Genomic DNA, 23017 nt, shown 5'->3' on the forward strand with positions numbered 1-23017 from the left:
AACAAGATTAATTGTGCAAAAACTAAGTGACAAATCATGTTCTAAGTGGTGGGGGGTATGGCAGTGATAAGACAGACAGACAGACATAGTGGTTCTCAACCTTCCTAATGCCGTGACCCTTTAATACAGTTCCTCACGTTGTGGAGACCTCCAACCATAAAATTAATTTTGTTGCTACTTCATAACTGTAATTTTGCTACTGTTATGTCTTAGGCGACCGCTGTGAAAGGGTCGTTTGGCCCCCAAAGGGGTCACGACCCACAGGTTGAGAACCGCTGCCTTGCCCTCATGGAACTTACCTCTGTATAGGTGAAGAGATACACACAGTTAATAAGGCGTATCTGAGAAGACCGGGTTATGAAGAAAAGTAAAGCGGGGTGGAAAGAGATGCTAGAAGCAGGGACTGACAGAAGGGCTGTAAGGGTAGAAGAATAGCGAGAGAGACTGGGTGTTATCACTACTTGTTTCCTTCAGTGCCCTACGAAAAATGATCATGATATCTAAACCTATCAGAAATATAGGTGTTTTTCATTCTTGCAACAAAGTATACTGAATGCATATAAATACATTTAGCACACATTTTTGGTTTATAACATACTGTTGTAATACTTTATACTAATTCTTAATGCAATTGACTTTTGCTAATGATAGGGCATATGATAATTTCAAGACTGGAACATTTGTGCTTTATAAGAGCACATCACGCGATTTTGAAGTCCATGTACGACAATGGCACTGTGGAAGCCTTCACCATCCTGTGTCATGTAACTGCGGCTTTGTTGCCAAAGAAGACGGTGATGTGGTTACTTTTGATATGTGCGGTGGTCAGCTACAGGAATCACAGCCCTATTTGTTTCTAAAGAGCCAAGATAACACCAGTAATATCAGGATAAGTGAATCTTACTTAGGAAGAAAAGTCACAGTATGTATGATTATAATTTAAAGTATTTTTTCATTTCTCTACAGATTTTGGATTTATTCTGAATTTCTTTTTATCTCTATTAAATTAAAAACTATAATTTTCAACATTAGGGATTTTTACTTTTCAAGAAAACAATATTTAGATTAACACTGATTTTGAAGTAAAATTTTTTTCATTTGCCACACACAGACAATAATAGTTAAAACTGTCAAATCTAAACTTTCTTATTTAAGATTTCAATATGATAACTTGGTAGATATTTTAAAAATATTTTGGGCAGTGCCTAATAATGGCTTTTAGATAGATATGAAGTATATAATTAAGACTAAATATTCAGGAATAGCTAGTCAATTTTTGAAATGAATACAGATGGATCTGCCTCAGGAATAGGCTGGTAGATACATGGAATAGATTAGAAAATCAAGAAACATGAAAAATTACATAGTCATTAACATGCATTACTTATGTATGCTCAGCACTCCAATCAAAATGAGTAAATAATATAAACAGGCAATTCATAAGGGAAATAAAATTGATAAATATGCCCAAGTTCAAATAACCAATGAAAATATAAAAACTTCAACTTTATTATAATCAAAGAAATGCAGAGCATACATTTCGCATACAATATTGGCAAGAATAAGTAGTATAACTTTCCAGAGATCATATATACACTTATACATATCAATTTTCAAGAAATTTTACTTCTGAAAACATATCATAATAAAATAATTAAGGACGTGCACAACACCAGCGATGTTCATTGTATCTCTCCTTTTAAGAGGGAAAAGTTACAATTAATCAGTGATGAATAAGAGAGTTTAACCAAAACTGTAAATATAGCAATGTCATATAGTGAACGCTTTGTAGTCATGAAAATTTTGGAGTAGCTGTGTATTTATTGACAGGAAAATAAATTAATGAAATACAGGAGAGGTTTTCAAAGAATATGCACCAAGATCCTAACATTAGCTACCTCAGATTGAGTAATGATATGACACTGGCTTGCTTTTAAAAATAATTTTCTGTGAACACTTACCATTTTTTCTAAAAATAAAAAATGCAATTTTCAAATCTAAAAAAATTAAAAGAAAAAGTAGAGTCAGGGGAGCAGCACACGTGGTGTGTTTTCAATGATTTTTATAAGAGAGGGGTTCTCAACATGTACACCCAAGTCCCTGGTCTGGAGTGCGATACTCCTGGGAGGATGACGCAGACTATCAGGATGATTCAACAAACCCCTGCTCTCCTGCCCAACTCCCCAAGCAACATTCTGATTATAATTTGGCTCCCAATTCTATCTGCCTACTGGCAGCAAGAGAATGCTGATTAGGAATGTGTACCCTTCTGGAATTACATTTATATATGTAAATCAATTACTCGGCAGTCTAAGTCAATATCAAATAATTACTATCAGAGGCATCACTTGGTAAACATTATTTTCAACATGTATAGCGGCTTTAATTGTATAAAATGTCTCACTTTCTTTAATTTATTTAAAGAAAGATGTTTGAACAAAATATCTCAATAAAAGGATCAAGGTGGAGATCAAATTTCAAGACCGCAAAATGCAAAACCCATTATTTTGACATATGGTATTAAAACAAAAAAGTGTAGCCTAAGGATAATCAATATTTTATTTTCCTTTTATATTGAGAAAATAAATGAATTTGTTTCTTACTTTTTAAAGACTACTTTTTTCTTAATCTATATTGAATATTATTCTAAATGACTCATTTCTGTATTTCAGATCTGGTTTTCTTCTGGAGCGTTTATCCGTGCCGATCTTGGTGAATGGGGCATGAGTTTAACAATCAGGGCCCCTAGTTTAGATTACAGAAACACCTTAGGACTTTGTGGCACCTTTGATGAAAACCCCGAAAATGATTTCCATGACAAAAATGGGATCGAAATTGATCAAACTTTTAATAATTGTGTTGCTTTTATTAATGAATGGAGGTAAGAAAGTAAATTATTCTCACTTGTTATTGTACTAATATTTGACTTAAAATGAGTGTTGACTCAATATTCTGCTTTTTGTGCAATACCTTACTGAGGGGAAAATGTTTTTGTCCAAATTACTGTTCTTTCTTGTTTTCCATCTGGAAGGATTTTGCCCGGAAAAAACATGTTTGACATAATGCCAACTTCTCTGCCATCACCTGGAAAGCAATCCTATTGCAGCTGCTCCTTGGACACCACTTCACTGTATCCATCTTCTAACCAGCTGGACAGTGTTTCTCAATCAGACACGGTTTCAAACTGCAAAGACCTCACACATGTTAAATTCTCTTCCTTAATACCAGAACTAGATATCACCTCTAAATATATTAATCCAGAAGCTCTTCTCAGAGGGATAAGCAAACAAACATCTCAAGAAGAAAATAATTGGAATTACTTTTCTCAAGAAGAAAATCCGGTGAACCTAACCAAACTGGACTTAAATTTACAAAAATATCCTGAGAATGAGAAACAAGATGCACCAAAAACGTTGGACAATAGGACACACTCACGGGACCAGGTTAGCCACAGCCAAAACAGATGGAAACGGGAAAACTTTTATGAGTTCCTTCCTTTGTTTGCTTTCCAAAGTCTCAGCCAGAGTAAGCTGGAAGAATTTACTTATTTTTTCCCCGAGGACCATACTGAGGATATCCCACAAGAGTTGGTTCCCACGTGGCCCACACCCTCTGGCCTCACAGAGTACAGCACGTTGGCACTGTGCCAGCAGACTCTAGCCAACTCCAGCATAGGAAAGCATTGCCTCACCTTTCTTGGCAAGACACTGGGCAGTGTTATAGCTATGTGTGTTAAGGATGTTCTCCTAAAAGATGATCTTAGCTGGGCAGAAGCAGGTGTGGCCCTTTTAGAAAATGAATGTGAAAGGAGGATTTTGGAAGAGGCGAACTATAACACAGAAGAATACGGCAAATCAATTGAAGACATTCTCTTGGTATTGAAATGCCCCAATTTTTGCAGTGGCAATGGGCAGTGTATGCACTGGGGGTGCATATGTTCCCCAGGCTTTAGGTCCTATGACTGCAGTGATTCACAGGGTAAGTAATACTCTCCACTGCGATATTGTGAATGTTATTTGATTATGAAAATATCCTTGTTCTTCTTTACCTTCAGTACTTTTAGCAGGGTTGTTCAGATAATATAGGGGAAAGCAAATTATGTTAAATAATACATTATTGATTTTCTACAAGTGTCGCGTCTTATTCAGAGTAAAAGCTGAAGCACTTATAATAGCTTATAAGGCACAATGTGATCTGATACACAACATCTGTCCAAACTCATCCCGTACTGTTATCGCCCTCACTCGTTCCCTTCCAGCCACTTTGGTCTCTGTGCTAGTCCCTGAAAATGCCAGGTTCTCTTGACCTCGGGGACTTGCACACAGCTGGTCCCTCTATTGGCAGATAATACATTTTTCTAGAACTCAAATTTAGTATTTTTAAGCATTGTGTTTATAATATTTTGCTAATTATACTAACTTGCTGAATTTTTCTCTCTAACCCATCTACATGGAGCTATTTTCTCCCACTATATTAGAGAAAGAAGTTTTTAAAGTCAATTTGATTCCATCAACCAGTAAACCGGTAGCTCCTGACACTCCTCCCACCGCCACAGTCCTGCCGTTTTCTGGCTGCAGACTTTTCTCTCTCAGTAAATGCAAACTTCATTCCTCCAATTGTTCACATTAAAAATTTATAGTTCTGACTTTTCTTTTTCTCTTATGCCTCATGTTTCATCCTCAAGTTTATCCATTAGTTAATTCATTAACAAATTCATTAGCCAATCCAGCTCTAGCTTCAAACAACTTTTCTCTCTTTCCCTGCTACAAATTCAGCCTAAGTCACCATTATCTTCTACCTGGATTATTATATATTCTCTCAAAGTTTATTCTCCATTCAGCAGCTAAAGTGGTCCCTTTGAAATAAGTCAGATCATGTTGCTCCTCTGCTTAAATCCCTCGAATGGCTCTCCATCTCCTTCCCAGTAAAATCCACAATCCCTACCGTGGCCAAGAAGATCCTACATAATCTGAGGCTTCTCTCTCACCAAATCTACCATTCTCTCCATAACTCACTGCTCTCCAGTGCTCTCAAGTGGCTGTTGGCTATTTATCAAAGAGGACAGTCAAGCCTTTTCCTACCTCAGGACCTTTGGACTAGCAGATCCCTCTAACTGCAGCTTTCTTCCACCACACATCTTCATGACTGACTTCCTTCTCCATAGACATGAATGTAATGCACTTTAATTTTAATAGATTTATGTAATACACTTTATTTTTATTTTTTCACTTATGTCTTGTATTCCCATATTAGAATGTAAATTACATGAAGGCAAGAACTTGGTTTTGTTCATTACTATATCCTCTATAGCTGGAACAACACCAGAAAAATAAAAGTTGCTCAGTAGTCCTTTGTTGAATATATAAAAGAATAAACTAACATTTTAAGAATTTCGTAAATATTTTTAGAGCTCTGAGTACAAAAAACTTATGATTTTATATCTTATTGCTAGTAAAGTTATATTTGCTTGAATTTTGCCAGTACTTAGACAAAATACTATATTACTTTTATATACTGTATTTATGTATTTTGAAACCAGACCTTACTTTATATAGATAATATATGATCTTACCAAGACCAGAGATATAACCATATAAAGGTCAATTAATTTTGACTGCTAGAAGAAATTTTTTCTTCTATGACTGAGAAGTACATCTAAGATTATGGTACCATGTAAAATAGCAATAACACAAAAATATCAATAATACTAGAATGGTAGCATACGTAAATTTTGACAACTCTTGCAAAAGCTTAAATTAATGATTCAAAAAATTTTAATACACTACATTATTTTATTACAAACGTATTTTCCTATAACCCATCTCTATGGTAAAACCAAATTACAGGCCATTACAGTAGTAATTTCTTAATACTAGCCCTTCATTGATGTCAAGATTAATTACACTTGCATATTTAGGGACTGGTAGTATCTATACAAATATTTTTATTGGTTTGATGATAGTAGATAACATTTCTCTTAATGTAGATCACTCTTAACATTTAATAGTTTAATTAATGTCCTGAATAATATTTGGGATAGACTGTGAAATGTTATTTTACATGTTTTGAATTTGGGTCTTGAAAATTATTAGATTTTATCTGAAAATAAAGAAAATATGTTTTATTCTTTAATGATCTTTTCCAAAGACAAGGCTCCTGAAATTATAGAGCTTGAGAATGCTGGATTCTGTGATGTTCAAAAACACAATTGTATGGTGGTGAGAGTTTTTGGTCAAGGCTTCAAAGAATCACCTTCATTTAAATGTGAAGTTACTAAACTGCAGGTATGTTAACTACAGAGCTGAAATACAATTAAGTTTATGAGTTATTCAGATTAATTTTATTTTGGATTAATTTAGTGTATCATTTATCAACACAATTCCAAAGGAAGTCATATCCACATTTGAACAGAAAAATTATTACGTTAGTTAACCGTCAAGATTCTTTATTTGTTAACTGTATTTAACTATTTTAAACAGTTTTTATTGAGGTACTGGCTCACTATTTCAGTCATAATAAGATTGATGTGTAAGCTTCTTATAATATAAAAACATGAAGAGTGGAGATCATTTTTAATTTAAGACATCCTGCATGAATTATAGAATACATAGATAGGAACAATTCCATTCACAAACTACTCACCCTTTATATTTCCCTGGTTGTGGGTGTCATACCGGAAAATTACAAACAAACAGTGTTTTTCTTTCTTGAGGCCACAAAAGACAGATATGATCACTCAGCTTGAATACTGGTACATCAAATTTTACCTTATTTTTAAATGGTATTTATATAGTCTTATTTTTCTTTATTCAAGTAAAATTTTACTTTAAGAAAAGCTCTTTGAATTTAAAAAGTATTTACATGGGTAAGCTGAAAACGGAAAACAGCAAATCATATTTTAATGTTCTTTTTATTTTTTCCCCCAAATTGATGAAGCCAAATGTGATTCTGAGACTGAGAATTTATAGGAGGAAATAACTTTTGTATGTGTTTTTGTCAAGTACTTATCCTCAAGAAATATGCTTATTTTAAGATTTTATCAGTATAATCTTTCTAAATGAGCCATGAAATATTTTAATGCCAATGAAATAGTAAAACACAATAGTGATGTAACATATGTATAAATTTATTTCTTCAATATCACTCAGGAGAGTAGACATTTTATTTTTCTTGGCAGAATAAATCAATAACACTACTATTAAGTGATTTTCCAACAAAAAAATGTATAGTTTATATTCTCTTGGAAAGTACTTTTTGTACTTACTTTTAGACATATTATTTGCTGTGATATTTATTCTCATACAACATCCCTCCTCCAAACATCTGATAAATGAGTACACTCTGAGAATTTTCTAACACACTATACAGAGCTATAGAAAGAAACAAATATGTTCACTAACCAAAACCAAATAGATTAGCTATTCCCTTGTCCACTCTGTTCACAGTGTTTATGTATTTCATTTTTAATACAATTAGGTTTATTTTTAAATATGTGTATTCCATTTTTAATTTCCTCCACACTCTACTTGATTTTAGTTATTTACTAATTTGAAAGCTATGTGAATGATCATGATTCTAAGATTGGGTGTCATACAAAAGGTATACACAGGGAAATATCACTATCTTCTCACCCCTACCTCCCTCTTTCCATTACCTCTCCTTTCCATCACACTCCCATCTATCTCTTGAAGGTATCCACTCTTATTATTTCCTGTTTTCTTTTGTACTTGCTATTTTCTTTGGTACATCCCTTCTCTTTTACATGAAGGGTAGCATATTATAGTTACTCTTTTTCTTCCTTTGCAGTACTAATTTTAAATAAGTTTGTAGCTAAAGATCAAAACGCCCCATCATTTCCTTCACTCCCTCCTGGAAAAGCGGTCAGGACTCTACAGAAGCTCATTTTAAATTACTTACTTATAGGATTAAACTCAAGTTGTTATACTAGAAAGGAATAGCCCATGATGATCTGGCTCTGGCCTGTTGGCAGACTTGAACCTCCTCACCGTTTACAGCAAGATCCGGTGCGATTCAAGCATCCGGTCTTTCACATGCTTTCCCTCAGGCCATGCTGAGCCGCACCCTCCATTTCTGCTCCCAGTGTCCAAATATGAAAGAGTCTTCTTTTTTATTTTCAGGAAGAAAGATGCCATTTTCATTTTACAGCCTTCCTGACTGTTCTAATGAGACTTAATGTCTTCTTTATCTCTCATTATACTTTTTAAAAATCTTGGTTATAGCAATAATAAAAATGTTTTATTTGTCTATTTCCTCTGTTATCTCTTTTCATAAGACTATCCCCAGCACATACAGATATTCACAAAATATTGATGAATAGAAAATAAATAAAACCCTGTTTTTTCCTCAGTTTGGGTAGGGTCCTCAGAGGGGTGGAAATAATCCCTGTAATCCTAGTCATTGGCTGGAGCCTTGTTTCAACACACAAAAGCAAGAGATCCTGTATCCATCTAAGTGTTGATACAATGACTACCCCCAAGATATTGTTGTCAATCCCCATCTGCTAGAGGGGAACCACCAATGTATCTGCTAGGCCAGACTGTATTTTCCCTTAATTGCAGAGACTGGTACTGAGGCCCACTCTCAGTTATAAATCTTTAGCCGGATAGCTTCTATTAGCCACAGCTTAGCATGTTCCTGCCTTCCTTTCCTTTTCTTACTGACCTACAATACTGAAGCATCAGTAAGCTCCATGACCATTTCTGAGTGACTGAAAGCATTCTACAGTCATAACTTTTTAAAAAGTCTACATCTGAATTTTAGCAATAAAATATATTATATTAGTTTTCTATGTAGATAACACTACTTGGAAAACTATTCTGGATTTTCTTCTTTAGGCATCAATGCATTTTCACTATTAAAGAATAACACTTAATGTGTAGGTTAAGCATGATATACCACTGAATTATTATTATTATTTTTCCAGAGCCAGGGTATATAACCCCTATACTTTTTTTTATTACTTATTTTTGTTACAGATGTTTCTCCTATTTTCCCCATTGACACCCTCCTCCTATCCTCCCCACCCCGTCACCAGCTTTGTTGTCCATGTCAATCAGTTATGTGTACATGCATATAAGTTCTGTGGTTTATCTCTTCGCTCCCCTACCCTCCCCCAACCACTGAATTATTAAAGAGAGTAAATTTGTTAGAATTTATTTAAAGTTACATAAATTCACTTGAACTTGAACAAGAATGATGTATATCATGATGACAGTATGTTTCTCACAGAATCAAGGATAAGAATATAGCTGAATTCTCAGGGGAAATCTTGAACTTGGGACTTTAACACTATGAAGACAGTATGCGCTCATTTGTATGTGTGTGATGTATCTGTCTCAGTTCTGCTTTTCTCTGTTTGTGGGCTTTGTTTTTCCCTTTTTCTAGATACTGGCTTTTTCCAGATAGTGAAAAACATGGCCACCAACAGCTCCATAGGTTTGTATCTTGCTTCTCAAGGCACCAGAGATAGACTGGCCCAACACCCTCCAATAAAACCTAAAAGGTCCCATGTAATCCAAGTATTGGCTCAGCTTAAGTCCACCTCTGGAGCAGTCAAGTGTAGTCAGGGAGGTGTCTCATACAAAAGCACGAGAGGTCCTGTGGGAACACTTCGATGGAAGACCAAATGGACAGTTTCAAGTAGAAGTAGAAAGTGGGAGCTTTTTTCAAGAGAAAAAAAATCAATCCATTATGTGTCAACTACATAGTCAAGTGGGTTTCCTCTTGCTACAAAAGTCATTACACAGTGATCCATTATATATGGTCAATATTGGTAACTACTTTAATTTAAACTGTAAAAAATGCCTGAGTGATTAGAGGCAGTTTAAATCAAATAAAGATGTATACATTTTTAATTATTCTCAAAGAAATGATCACTAACACTTTCATTTATCCATTATATATTTCATTATACCAGACATGTTTTTTTTATTTGTATGTAATTTTGATTATATGTAAGTCACTAGCAAAATACTTGCAAAGAGGTTAATTACTTTCTCATTCTGCCTCCAGTATAATAGCAGTGAATGGGTCCTTGGAGAAGCCATCCATGCACATTCTGTTTTTCAAAATAGCAGAACTGTTCATTGCCGGCTGCCTGCTGATGGCCAGCAATCTGGTGCCACTGATCTAATGGGCGAGAAACCAACTGTGAAGTGGCAATTAAAGGTAAAAAAGAAAATATATTCTCATATTTATAAAGTCAATATATATTAAAATTTTATAATTTATGAAGCTACATTTAGAACAAGTTATCTTATTACAGAACTATATCTTACAGGTATCTAATGATGGCCATCGGTTCAGTAATCCCAAAATATTGACCATATATGATGGGGCTTGTCAAGTTTGTGGTCTCTATGAGGAGGACTCATGTACTATAAAGGTAGGTATCTTTTCACTTATTTTCATACTTTTCACCATAGGTATTTTCATTTCCCAAGCTGTTGGTGTATTAATGTAGTTTTTAAACCTTCATATCAGAAAGACTAGTACAGAAAATCTCTTCTCAGGTGTATATAAGATTAATTAAAATTGTTACTCTCTGCTCGGCCGCTGTGGCTCAGTGGCTGAATGTCGACCCATGCACCCATAGGTCGCCAGCAGTTCAATTCCCGGTCAGGGCACATGGCCAGTTTGTGAGCCCAATGCCCAGTGAGGTGCACGCAGGAGGCAGCCAACTGATATTCTTTCTCATCAATGTTTCTCTCTGTCTCTCTCTCTCCAAATCAATAAAGGAAAAAAAATTTTTAACATAAAAAAGAAAACTTGTTACTCTGCCCATAACTCTTGTTTTAAATGGCAAGAAAGAAGTTTCTACCTTTAACATTTGAAAGTAGCAGGTTGTTTATTACTAAAAAAATCAAAAGAAGAGATTCAGATTGAATTTTCACTTCTACATAGTTTTTGAAGTAATAATTTTTTTATTTATTTTTTAATCCTCATCCGAGGCCCTTTTTCCATTTATCTTCAGATAGAGCAGAAGGTAGAAAGAGGGCGAGAGAGAGAGAAACATCGACGTGAGAGGGACACATTGACTGGTTGCCTCCCACACGACCCTGACCAGGGCCAAGGATGAACTGCAACAAAGGTACATGCCCTTGACCGGAATCAAACCAGCGACTCACTGATCCTTGGGCCAACGCTCTACCACTAAGCCAAACTGGCCAGGGCAAAAGTAATAAGATATTACTTCATTGTTACCTAATGCTCTTTGTGGCAAGTGGCATGCACATTGTGCAGAGTTGGTAAAAAGTGTAAGACTGGTACTTTTACAGGAAATTTTTGTGGCAACTAAATTAACTGAACCATGAAAATACCTACCACTTGAAGGGTTAAAGAACAGCACAGCCTGACCTGATCCTCACAGCCACACCCTCTTATCTATATCTGGTCTACTGGGTTTGTCCTCAGGTCTCTCTCTCATGTCAGTTGCTGTTTTAAAAGATGCCATGAATATAAAATCATTTGGTTCTTCAAAACCAAGGAGCAGATCAAATAATATTTATGTATATAAAAATTAACAGTATTATTATTTAAAATGTTTATATCTTTTTTTCCCTTGAGATTAACAATTATATCATATCAATAAGAAGTTTCTGTTTTGGGAGAAGTTGTTTGATTTTTATTTTTCCTCAAATATTCCATTTCCACATGTCCTACAATAAGTACTTCTGAAGTGTTGTAATTTGTGGTTGTTTTATCCTCTTGGACTTACTCTTTGTGCAATGTTCTAAATGATGTTTTAGGAGATTATCTAAAGTGAGCTAAATTTATATATGCTGAACAAAATTTGTTCTTCTTCCAAGGTTAAAAATGATTGTTATATTTAATACTATCTCTGTGCATGTCAGCATCTCTTTCCACTATTTTGTGTAGTATCTATTGTGATGTGTGGATAATTATGCTATAGGTCTGGTCTAGTTCTGCTGTGTTCACAGGACATAGTAGGCTCCTAGAAGAAAGGATAACTATAAACTAATGTGATTCTATAAGATGTGCTGGGGGGGGGGTCTGTTTCATTTTATGTCTTTCTTCTTTTTCAAAATATAAATAAAGCACTTCCAGCATGATTTAGCAGTGAGAGAGAGAGAGAGCGAGCGAGAGAGAGAGATTTTCTTCCATGTGTTTATAAGCTATAGTTATAATTCTGCAGAGATACAACTATATGTATTATCTTATTTCTTCCATACTGATTCATTCCATAAGCATTAACACATAAAGAAAGTTATTTGTTTTCTAGCATGCACATATGACTAGGAGATATAAAAAAACATTTCTTAATCAAGAGAGATTTACATAGCCTGGTCGGTGTGGCTCAGTGGATTGAACCTCATCCCATGGACTGAGAGATCTTGGTTGGATTCCCAGTCAGGGCACATGCCCAAGCTATGGGCTCGATCTCCAAGTGGGGGGCATGCAGGAAGCAGCTGATAGATATTTCTTTCTCACAAGATGTTTCTATCTCTCTGTCTAAAAAATCAATTTAAAAAAAATGTATAAAGAGATTTATAATAGGATTTCATTGGAATAATCAATATATATGCTACTATTCTTTTTTGTTCAGTTTTTCCCCCCTAAATACTTACTATAGCTATATCTTGATTGGTGTTTCCTTCTTTAAAAATTTTTAAAATTTTCATTAGGAAAATGTTTGCATTATTGATGGACTCTGCTACACTGATGGAGATAAAAATCCTACCAGACCTTGTTTGATTTGTAGACCTAAAATTTCAAAATTTACTTGGTCATTTCTAGAAGGTAAGTTATTCTTTATTAATCCAAACATTTCTTATACAAAATATTTTAAGTGATTGTAAACCACAAGTTACATAAATGTTTTTAAGATAAACAGTGCATTCTTTCCTAACTGCTTCATTTACTTTGCTAGAAGAAAATATAAGATACAATGTTGGTATTTTATATAATCTCTATGATTATACCACAATAGGGCATGGAATTTTTATTTTAATATTTGATAAAGAAAGCAAATGTGAAATATTAATTAAAGAAATGGGAACAGTTAATTCAGCTACACACAATTCGTTCAAGTCAAATAACTACTAGCAAAATGCCTCTCAAGCACTATTTAAGTACACAGAAATGTCCATCAGTAACGGTCAGTGGGTTGAGTGGAAAGAGAACATTATTACTGTGACACCAAAGATTTAAACCCTCTCCTAAGCCTTACCTCTTTCATTTAACCACTTAAGTTCCAATCACATGTTAAATAAGATTATTTAGACTTGATAATCTATAAAGTACCTTCCAGTCCCACCATTCTGTGACTCTCTGAGGATAATACTGAGTACAAATAATTTCTGGATTCTTTGTTCTACCCATAAAATACCCTAAATTATAGACATGTACCATATAATATCTTTACTTTCCTAAATACAGCTATGTGACTCCACATGGGTGTTCCTCAGATTTTTTTTTCCTTAGTCAAAAGACAAGGCATCATAAGATACAAGATATAATTACTCTCTGGCCCCATGTAATTTTATCTAAGGGAGTCCTACAACCTTGTATTTATATAGTACTTTGTAACACCACTATATGTTATTGCTCATATAAATTTCATTGCTGTGTTGGATAATATGTCAGATGATTCATTGTTCAGATGCAAGACTCATGGGATATTATGGGAAGGCAATGGAAAATATGGGGATAAATGTAGTACAAGAGATAAGGGGAAACACAATATAATTTCTGATTTGGTGTCTATGTTTTTAATGGCTTTGGTATGACGGATTCATCCTAGACTCACAGTGTTCAAAGATATAATGTGTCTGGCAATATCATCTTTTCCATATCCTTTGTTTTGAGGGTGAGGAAATTAAAATCAGTAAATTGTATAAGGATATATATTCAAGGGTAGAATGGTAGCCAGAACTACAGTCTCTTGGCATCAGAGCTTTGTTAATGCAAGCAAAGTGTCTATGGCCAGTGTGATGAAAACGAGGCTATTTTTCTATCTACTAAGCATGTGGTCAAGAAAAGGGGGAATTTTAAGATTAAAGACAATATAAAATATGCTTGAATCCTTTCATGAGCATAAAATATGCTCCTTGTCCCCTAAAATATCTACCATTCTAGTGTGAAAGCTCAGCCACTGGACGGACTTCTGAGGAGCAGAAGACTGGTAATGACGAAATGGCTCCCATTTGCTGTAACTGGGGAGGCATATATAGCAAGGAAAATTCAGAGGAGCCAAATGAATAATCCACTCGTGGATAGAAAACAAACAATAGAGAAAGGGGGTGTGAAGAACAAAGGAAAGCTGAGAAGTGCAGAAGGTAAACGAGTGAGTGAAAGAGCAAGCGGTGAGACCGTCAACTCTGATTTCAGACAGAAGAGAAGGCACATCCAATCTGGGCGATGAAAATATATTTAATACTGTAGTCAAAGTGTTTTCAAACTCTCATAGCAAAGTTTGAAGTTTGTACCTGTCCGTTACTTTTACATTTCCTAAGAATGGAATTGATTTTATTAAGAATGTTAAAGAAAATTTTAAAGTGAAATCGGGTAATAGAAATTTTAGCAGAGTTCAAACTTTATCAAAATGCTTGTCTCAATGGGCTCTCTGTAGCATGCTTTTCTTCTTTCTTTGAACAAAAGTAAATGTTTTCTCTGTTACAGACAATCAACCCCCAGTGATTCAAATACAGCAAGACAAATTACAGGCATTTTATGGGGAAAACTTTGTATACCAGCTCATGGCCCTTGATCCAGAAGGCTCTGACATCTATTTTAACTTGTACTCTGGTCCTGAAGGAGCAAATGTTTCCTCTGGAGGACTTCTTATGTGGAAAGCAGAATCACAAACTCCCCTGCCATTCACGCTACTCCTTAGTGATGACTGCAATGTTGAAACGAAAGTCACAATTGAGGTATGGTTTATAATTGTGTAAATGCGACTCAATTAATTAACAATAGTAATAACTTTAAAATGTGAAATACAATTTACATTCCTAATTTATAAAGAGTAAATTATTAAACACTTTGTGGAACATTAAACTGCCAAAATTTTAACTATTTTGTGAGAACTTAAAACATTATCGAGAGTCTCAAGTCTAGAGCACGAATCTAAATTACTATCTCCTAAACCATCTTCTCTGCACTTAACTATGACAAGGATAGAGAACTCATTCATGTTCATTTCTGAGAAAGATCTGTGATTAATCTAAGATTGATATCTGTTAACAAAAGTTCACTGCCATCAATGAATGCCAGTAGGAGTCCCCAGTCTGCAGTGTAGTAAAAAGAGAAACTTTATTCAGTTAAACAGTTTGCAAACAGGGAAGATATCCTCCAGAAGAAACAAAGTGCTCTCTTCTGAGACAAGGAAAGCCCACTTTTATAAAGCATGGTCCTGCCCTGGTCCCTGATTGGTTTGTTTCTATGTAAATATGGAATCCAAATTTGCCCAGTCCTGTTGGTCCAAATAGCACTATCCTGATTGGTCAGAATCATGTATTCTGATTGGTCATGATGGAGCTGCTCTGATTGGTCAGTGAAGATGCAAATGAGGATATAGCTGTGCAGTTTCTGATTGAACATGGCAGGTCTCAGCAGATTGGTTGAAAGTTATTTCCAGGAACTCCCTTGAAAAGGATAGCTCAGATGGCAGGAACACAGTGCTGGAGGCTGGCAACTCAGTCTAGAAATGTTTCCCTTAAATTCAGTGTGCACGACAGTCCTCTACCCACAATGGCATCTAGACTCTGGTTATGAATTTGAGCCTTTTTAACCACAAGGGGCCATTCTTGGCAGGCTATTCCTTCTCAGGGTCAACATACCTTTCTCCTTCAGGTGAAGGAATTGTAAATATTAAATTATAAATCAGAAATATAAGATTTGAAATGAGTAATTGTGAGTTATATTTTCTCATTTAAGTTGATTATTATTTTGATATCAGTCATAAGCTCCCAATACTGTTTTTTGTGCTCTATATTCACTTGAAACTTGAGACACACTTTCACACAAAAGTAGTGTTATGAAGGGCAATTTGCACTATGTCATGTTAACCATGGTAATTCAAGTGTTTGCTTACTCTCTAGATTGATAACTGTTTTCCATCTTAAAGATATTTTTCTAGTTGTTTTGCTTGCATTACAGAAGGTGATCATCATGTAACATTAAAAAAATTATTTCTAGCATTTATACTTTACTATGCTCTTGAGAATAGGCATAATTACCTTATTAAATTATTTTTAAATACTATTGTATATTAAACATACATACATTTGCAAAAATGCATGATCTTGTCCTACTTATACCCAAACATACATTCCTATCATGACTTCTGGAACATAAACTGAAGATGATTTTATTGCAAATTTGTTTGTTTGTTTGTTTCTTATTCAGTTGACTGTGAAGGCTTGTGATTGCTTGAACGGTGGATCATGTGTGTCTGATGTTAAATTTCCTCCAGGAAGTGGGGCATATATATGTGTCTGCTTGCCAGGCTTCCAGGGCAGTCTCTGTGAAGCGGCTGTCACTGAGTGCCAATCAAACCCCTGTGGGCTTGGCAGATGTGTTAGTGGTTTTCACAGTTATTCCTGTGATTGTCCACCTGAGCTCAAAGGTAAGTTTGGGTTCCTTATGAACAAAAATATTATATAAACAAATAAGAAAATAAAAGCTCCTTGGAATCTTCAGATACAGATTATTCAAGCACATATATCTCCTAAAGATTTTAATACACATTTAAAAATTCTAGTAAAAGTCATCACAAACACATTTGTTATCCATATCTCTTTTTTTTCTTTATTAATTTGAGAGAGGAAGGGAGAGGGAGAAAGTGATAGAAACATCGATGAGAAAGAACACTGATTGGCCACCTCCTGCATTCCTCCCACTGGGGATTTGGCCCACAACCTTGGCATGTGCCCTGACCAGGAATTGAACTGGCGACCTCTTGGCACACAGGTTGACACTCAATCACTGAGCCACACCAGCTGGGCCCATATCTCTTTTTTTACTGTAAATTGCTTATATGTGCACTCTTGCAACTTTGCTCATTTTTACAATTTCAATAGAAATATTCTGTTTTTGCATTGTGTTTTGCAAGTTTCTAAGCATTTCTATCTCTATTTGGTAGGTAAAAATATATTAAAATGTATTATTAATGAAATATAATATGGAATGATAAAGAAATTTCCCAAGGGAAATATAAAATTTATCATTTAAAAGGTTTTATTAATGTATTAACTTAGAAACATCACAGCATAAAATTAGAGTTGAAGTCAAGTGAAATGTTAACATATTTGTTAATTTATTAGTTGTCCTAAAATATCTGATTCTATAAACCTCAAATAAGTATATAACTGACAACCTTTAACTTCCCAAGGCTTTTTAAAAACTCACACCAATATTGTATTTTATTTAAATAGATGTAAATATTAAATAAGTCAATATAAAGTTCTTGGGCTGATATTTTCCTTAAAAGCATCTATTTTAACATCATAATAGAACTAAGAATGATATTTAGGTGCTGTCTAATTTTCTCTAGCTTTTTAAAACAACAATTTATAAATTGAGACTATTATGCTATAGACTACATTAGAAAGAATTCAAATGATTGCGTCATGCATTTTATATAAGAGTTACCATCCATTAATTACTGTGAATGTTTTAATTTAAAGGAGTAGTTAACATTTCAAAGAGCAACACTTCACCTCAAAATATTTTGAGGAAAGACTGACTATCCTAGCACATAGTAACATTGTCATGGATTTTCACAGGCAGTGCAGTAAGTTGTATAATCAGTGCAACTGAGTAAGTTGTCCTTAAACTCCACAGACAACCATTCTAATAATTGTTTTTATTTTAAATCACTGAGTTTTTAAAACAAAGTTCAAATTACTACTTTTATATGGTAAATTTTTTTGCTTTAAAATATTTAAAAACTTCTAAAATCTTATTTATAGGAAAGATCTTATGTAATTGAAGGGTCTGGCTTAATGTTAAATAAAATCTAATTAATAACTTTATGTTTAATTATATAGTAAATTTTTTAAACAGTATACTTGTCTCTTCTTAACGAATGACAACTTTTTTGGAGTTAGGAGGACATACATAAAGAGTAAAAGATATCAGCCCTGGCTGGTTTGGCTCAGTGGTTAGAGTGTTAGCCTTGGACCAGAGAGTCCCGCCCAGGTTTGGTTCCTGCTAAGGGCACGTACCTCAGTTGCAGTTTGTCCCGGCCCTGGTTGGGGTCATATGGGTGGCAACCACTCGATGTATCTCTCTCTCATCGATGTTTCTCTCTCTCTCATCCTCTCTCTCTCCCTCCTGCTCTGTCTGAAGATAAATGCAAAATGTCCTCAGGTGAGGATTAAAAAAAGAGAGAGTAAAAGAAATCAAATAATGAGCACTTTATTGGACATGTATTATTTTCCAAATGAAATAATTCGAACTCTCAATCTGTATTTTATTTAGGCAAAAACTGCCAGGAAGATGTTAACGAGTGTGAATCTGGCCCTTGCTTTCCAGGAGTAGAGTGCCTCAATACCTTTGCTTCCTACCATTGTGGGCCATGTCCTAAAGGATTTTATGGTGATGGAAAAATATGTCATGGTAAAACTCCGTATTTTCTGCCATAAAATGTGTTTTGCTGAATTTAATAAATTCAAATCACTCAGTTCCAGTCTCCCTTTTACTCATGAATCTATTCAGTGTATAAGCATTACCTGTCATGCTTTAAGCTAAATACAGAGAATACAAAAATACAAGGGTGGGGCAACAATAGGTTTACAGTTGTAAGTATGTGGAACAGTTTATTCTTATAGTACTATTTATTTATTATATTATTTCCACACAAACAACTGTAAACCTACATTTGCTCCACCCTGTATATACGATATGTCCTCTGACTTCATGGGTTTGAGTATAATAGCAGGGAATATGACATGTAATCACACAGTTCCACAAGGTGTTCTGTCTTTTGATATGCATATCAAAAGTTATGCATATAATCTCTAAAATTTTCTTATAGCTATTTATTATTTTTAATTATTTTATATTTTACATTTAGTTCTTATTCCATCTGGACTTTATGTTGTGAATTAGAGGTGCAGCATTTTTTTCTTCCAGATAAATAAGCAGTTATGTATTATCATTTATTAAAATAAGCCATACTTTCACACTGAATTTAGATACCATGTTTTTTTATATATTTAACTCACATATACATTGAGATATATTTCTGAGCTTTCTATTATGTTTTTATTACCCAATAGTCTTTTTCTATGCCAATTATGCATTATTTTATTGGTGTGGCTTTATAATATACTTTAATATTACTAAGGTAAATATCCCCTCACATTTCTTCTATTTTGTAATTTTTCAACATTTGTGATGCATACTTTAACATGAACTCTAAGGTCATTATATTAAATTTCAAAAGAAAACAATGGTGTTTACTATGTGCATGTGCTAATATCTACTCCTTCCTTCATTGTTTCTGCTATATTTTTCGTAATCTGGAATTAATTCCAATTCTTCTCTACTTCTTCCTTCATTTCTAATGCCAAAAACTCTCCTAAGGAGAGGATTCACATGAAGCAGTTTGGGGCGGAAAGGAGCAGTCCCTTCAGAGTACAAAGGCTGGGGAAGAGGACACCAACTTCCTCAGAATTTTAATCAGTTCACCCGAGGATTGATCCAGGGTCCTCTTGCTCTTTATACTGTGATTATCACTTTGTTCTTATTTTTGTTTTGGGATATATTTGGTACACTCTTGTAACTCTATTAGTCTGAGCCTCTATGCTTTTTGTGTTTTGTAAGTTCTCAAAATTACCAAAATGATCAAAAATCTAGTTTCTGTTTGTCAATTATGTTAAAGATTATTTCTTATTGTTGATTTTGGTTTGTTTTCTTCTGTCTTTTTCTGGTTTTGATTTGGTTTCCACTTGTTTCATCTTGTAAGGGATTTGAGAAGAGTTATGCATGAAGACTGCAAAAATCAACTCTAAACTGACAGTAGAAAGTATAAAAGGGAAACATATCTAATCACTACTTAAAATTGTCCATACTCTAAAATACTAGACTTTTTCATACTAAAGAATTTTTTTTAAAGAGTTACTGGATAAGGAAAATAAAGTACCCTGGAAGAGAGAAACAATGATGACTCCCTTCTCTCCAAAAAAGAAGATAAAAAATGTTTAATTACTATGTAAGCAACCAATAAAGATGGGAATATAAAATCCCATTTTGTCACACTGGTAAAATGATTAGAGGCACAGTTCTTTGCCTCTCATACAAAATAGCATTTATATAATTTACCAATTAATTTTCACATATGCATTCGACTTCTGTCCACCCCTTTCCAGGCAAAATAAGTTTGTTCACTCTTCTATGATCCTATAGGTTTCATAGCCGTCACTCATATAGTAATGATCACAGATCATTAATATGAGTTGCTCACATGTCTTTATCCTTGACAACACTGAATTTCTCAGGGATGGAGTTGTGCTTTCTTTTGCTTTGAGCCTAATCTGTATTAGGTGGTAATAAGTGTTGACTATTTCTAACGCTTAGTAAAACTATTAGTTATTGTCCTTTAACTGTTATACTGTATAACATTCTTTTATCATGTGCATTCAAATAGAGCATAAGTTTCTTGAAGGCAGGAGTCATGAGATGAGTCTTCATTACTGCATTGCTTCTAGTATAGTTATACATGCAATAGATATTAAATGAAGGAATGAATTACTTAATATTAAATACTGTGGGTAGAGCAGAACCTTAATAAAAAATACTAACATTTTTTTTTTTTTTTTTTTTGGTTGTTTAGATATAAATTTTCAGTCACCATCAACAGAGCATTTACTAACTGGTGCAAGTTTTACCCACAGTCCGGCTACTATCAAAACCAATGACATCTTGAAATTCTTATTAAAATCAGTTACAACTAGAATGAATAATTCAAAGGCAATTTCTCATCAGATATCAAGTTTTAAACACGCAGATCATACTCTGAGTACAAGTCTCAGTCTGGGGGAGTTAGACATTCCTATGAACAATCATAGCTCTATAAGCATTAACCCAAACCGCTCCCATGATGAAGTAAAGGATGTTATCCAAGGGACCATCCAAACAGAGGCAGGAGGATATAATTCTCAAATTAACAAGTCTGACCAAGGCTACACACAGCATAAGGATGGGTTTGCATCACCAGTTACTAGAGCCATCACTATTTTGCCAGAAAAGCCTGAGTCAACCAAAATATCAACTTGTGCAGAATCGCCTTGCTTTCTGGGTGTTTCCTGTGTGTCAACCACAGATGGTCACTTCCAATGTGGACGCTGCCCCCCTGGATATTACGGAGATGGTATCAATTGCAGAGGTAGTATGAAAACTCTTCAGAATATTCAAAGAAAACTATCAAGTTCACATTAAAGTAATTAAGAAGACATGCTTTCTATTTATTAATTTCTATTTACTCCATTTAGTTCACTAATTTCTATTCATTTTACTTATTTACTATTTGCTTATATTCTTTTCACATTTCAAAAAAATTAACATGGGTGTTTCTGAGTTATTTCTAATAATAATGTTAATATTAAATAGAATTGAAACTATATAATATAAATATATTTATTGAGTACCTACTATGGTCTATGGAAACATTCTTTATCAATTTAGTCACATAAGCCACAAGGACCCCACAAATTGGGTTTTACTTTTTCATTATACAGATGAGAAGGCAAAGGACTAACTGATTTTCCTGGAATTAAGCAGCTAAAGAGATAAAATAAGGACATGAATAACACTGTGGTCTGGGTTCCTTATCAGCTCACAGTAGGCATTTAGCCCTTTAAATTACTAGTAATTTTGGCATCTTTACTTATTTGTGTAAATTACGTTTCTCTGTAATTCCTCCAGCTCTTGAGAATAAAACAAATTGGGCAACCCGCTAATTTTGAAAAAAAGTGTTTACTTCTTTTCACATTGTGTTTTCTGATGCAAATCAAAGTTTTGGCTTTGACAACATAGAGGTTTTTTTTTCGTTGTTTTGTTTTGTTATTGTTGTTTTGTTTTGATGTGTTTGAGACCTATTTACTTAAACAATAGCTGTTGGAGTATTCCTTTGTTCTCAACACTTGTTTTTTTTGTCATTTTTTGTTTGTTTCTGTAAAATAATGATAATAATCTTTAATACTTACATGTTTATAATATAAAACATTATTATCAAATAAAACAAAACAACCTCATACATTTCAGTTACCTCAGAAGTGTTAAATGTCCAATAGTTAGAATATATCAGCAGTTATAAAAGCTTAAGGAATATAAACCTATAAGCTTCTGATGTGTTCCTGGCATCTTGCTCTCTGAAATTCTGGTTATCCTTAAATTCTGGTTATCCTTGCCATTCATTAACATTTACTTGATTAGTATGTGACACTTCATTGCCCTCCGGAAAAGACTAATCCCATTTATGGTTAGCAACCATCTCTGACATCAGGTTTTGCTATGGGAGGAATTACCCATATGGTTCTTTCTTACCCTATTAGTCATTTCCTCAGTCATTCTCGTAGTAAAGCAAATATAAGGGCAAAAAATAATTTCATGGATAAATGTGGTTATTATTTAGTAACAGTATCAAAATTTTCAAATTCCAGAGAATTTTACTTTCACTATGACTAAGTTTATGGGCAGCATGTACATGCCGTATTAACAACTCAGCCTTTTATCCTTGACTTTTGCAGCCATTTGTAGACACCCATGTGGAAAAGGGAGGGAGTGTGTTGCCCCAAATATATGCAAATGCAAACCTGGTTACACAGGTTCTAACTGCCAAACTGGTAGGTATAGCACTCATTAATTTGCATGGTTAATTTAATTGATAATTGATATTTCTAACCATGAGCTTTATTTCATACAGCTGTATGTCATCCTGATTGTAAAAACCATGGAAAATGTATTAAACCTAACATTTGTGAATGTCCCCCAGGACATACTGGAGCAACCTGTGATGAAGGTGATAATT

At 34.2% G+C, this 23017-nt stretch overlaps 1 protein-coding gene across 1 annotated transcript in view; it reads left to right on the forward strand.

Moving 5' to 3' along the window:
• VWDE (von Willebrand factor D and EGF domains) overlaps window positions 1-23017 on the forward strand; it is a 120177-nt gene that overhangs the window by 68717 nt on the left and 28443 nt on the right. Inside the window, exons 10-21 of the mRNA XM_036247431.1 lie at window positions 652-922; window positions 2673-2881; window positions 3032-3978; window positions 6148-6284; window positions 10033-10188; window positions 10301-10405; window positions 12666-12780; window positions 14662-14912; window positions 16390-16609; window positions 18466-18603; window positions 22737-22832; window positions 22913-23008. Coding sequence (XP_036103324.1) covers window positions 652-922; window positions 2673-2881; window positions 3032-3978; window positions 6148-6284; window positions 10033-10188; window positions 10301-10405; window positions 12666-12780; window positions 14662-14912; window positions 16390-16609; window positions 18466-18603; window positions 22737-22832; window positions 22913-23008 — 2741 coding nt within the window. The remainder of the gene's footprint in view (window positions 1-651; window positions 923-2672; window positions 2882-3031; window positions 3979-6147; window positions 6285-10032; window positions 10189-10300; window positions 10406-12665; window positions 12781-14661; window positions 14913-16389; window positions 16610-18465; window positions 18604-22736; window positions 22833-22912; window positions 23009-23017) is intronic.

Source organism: Molossus molossus, unplaced genomic scaffold, assembly GCF_014108415.1.
Source record: "Molossus molossus isolate mMolMol1 unplaced genomic scaffold, mMolMol1.p scaffold_m16_p_7, whole genome shotgun sequence".
NCBI lineage: Eukaryota > Metazoa > Chordata > Mammalia > Chiroptera > Molossidae > Molossus > Molossus molossus.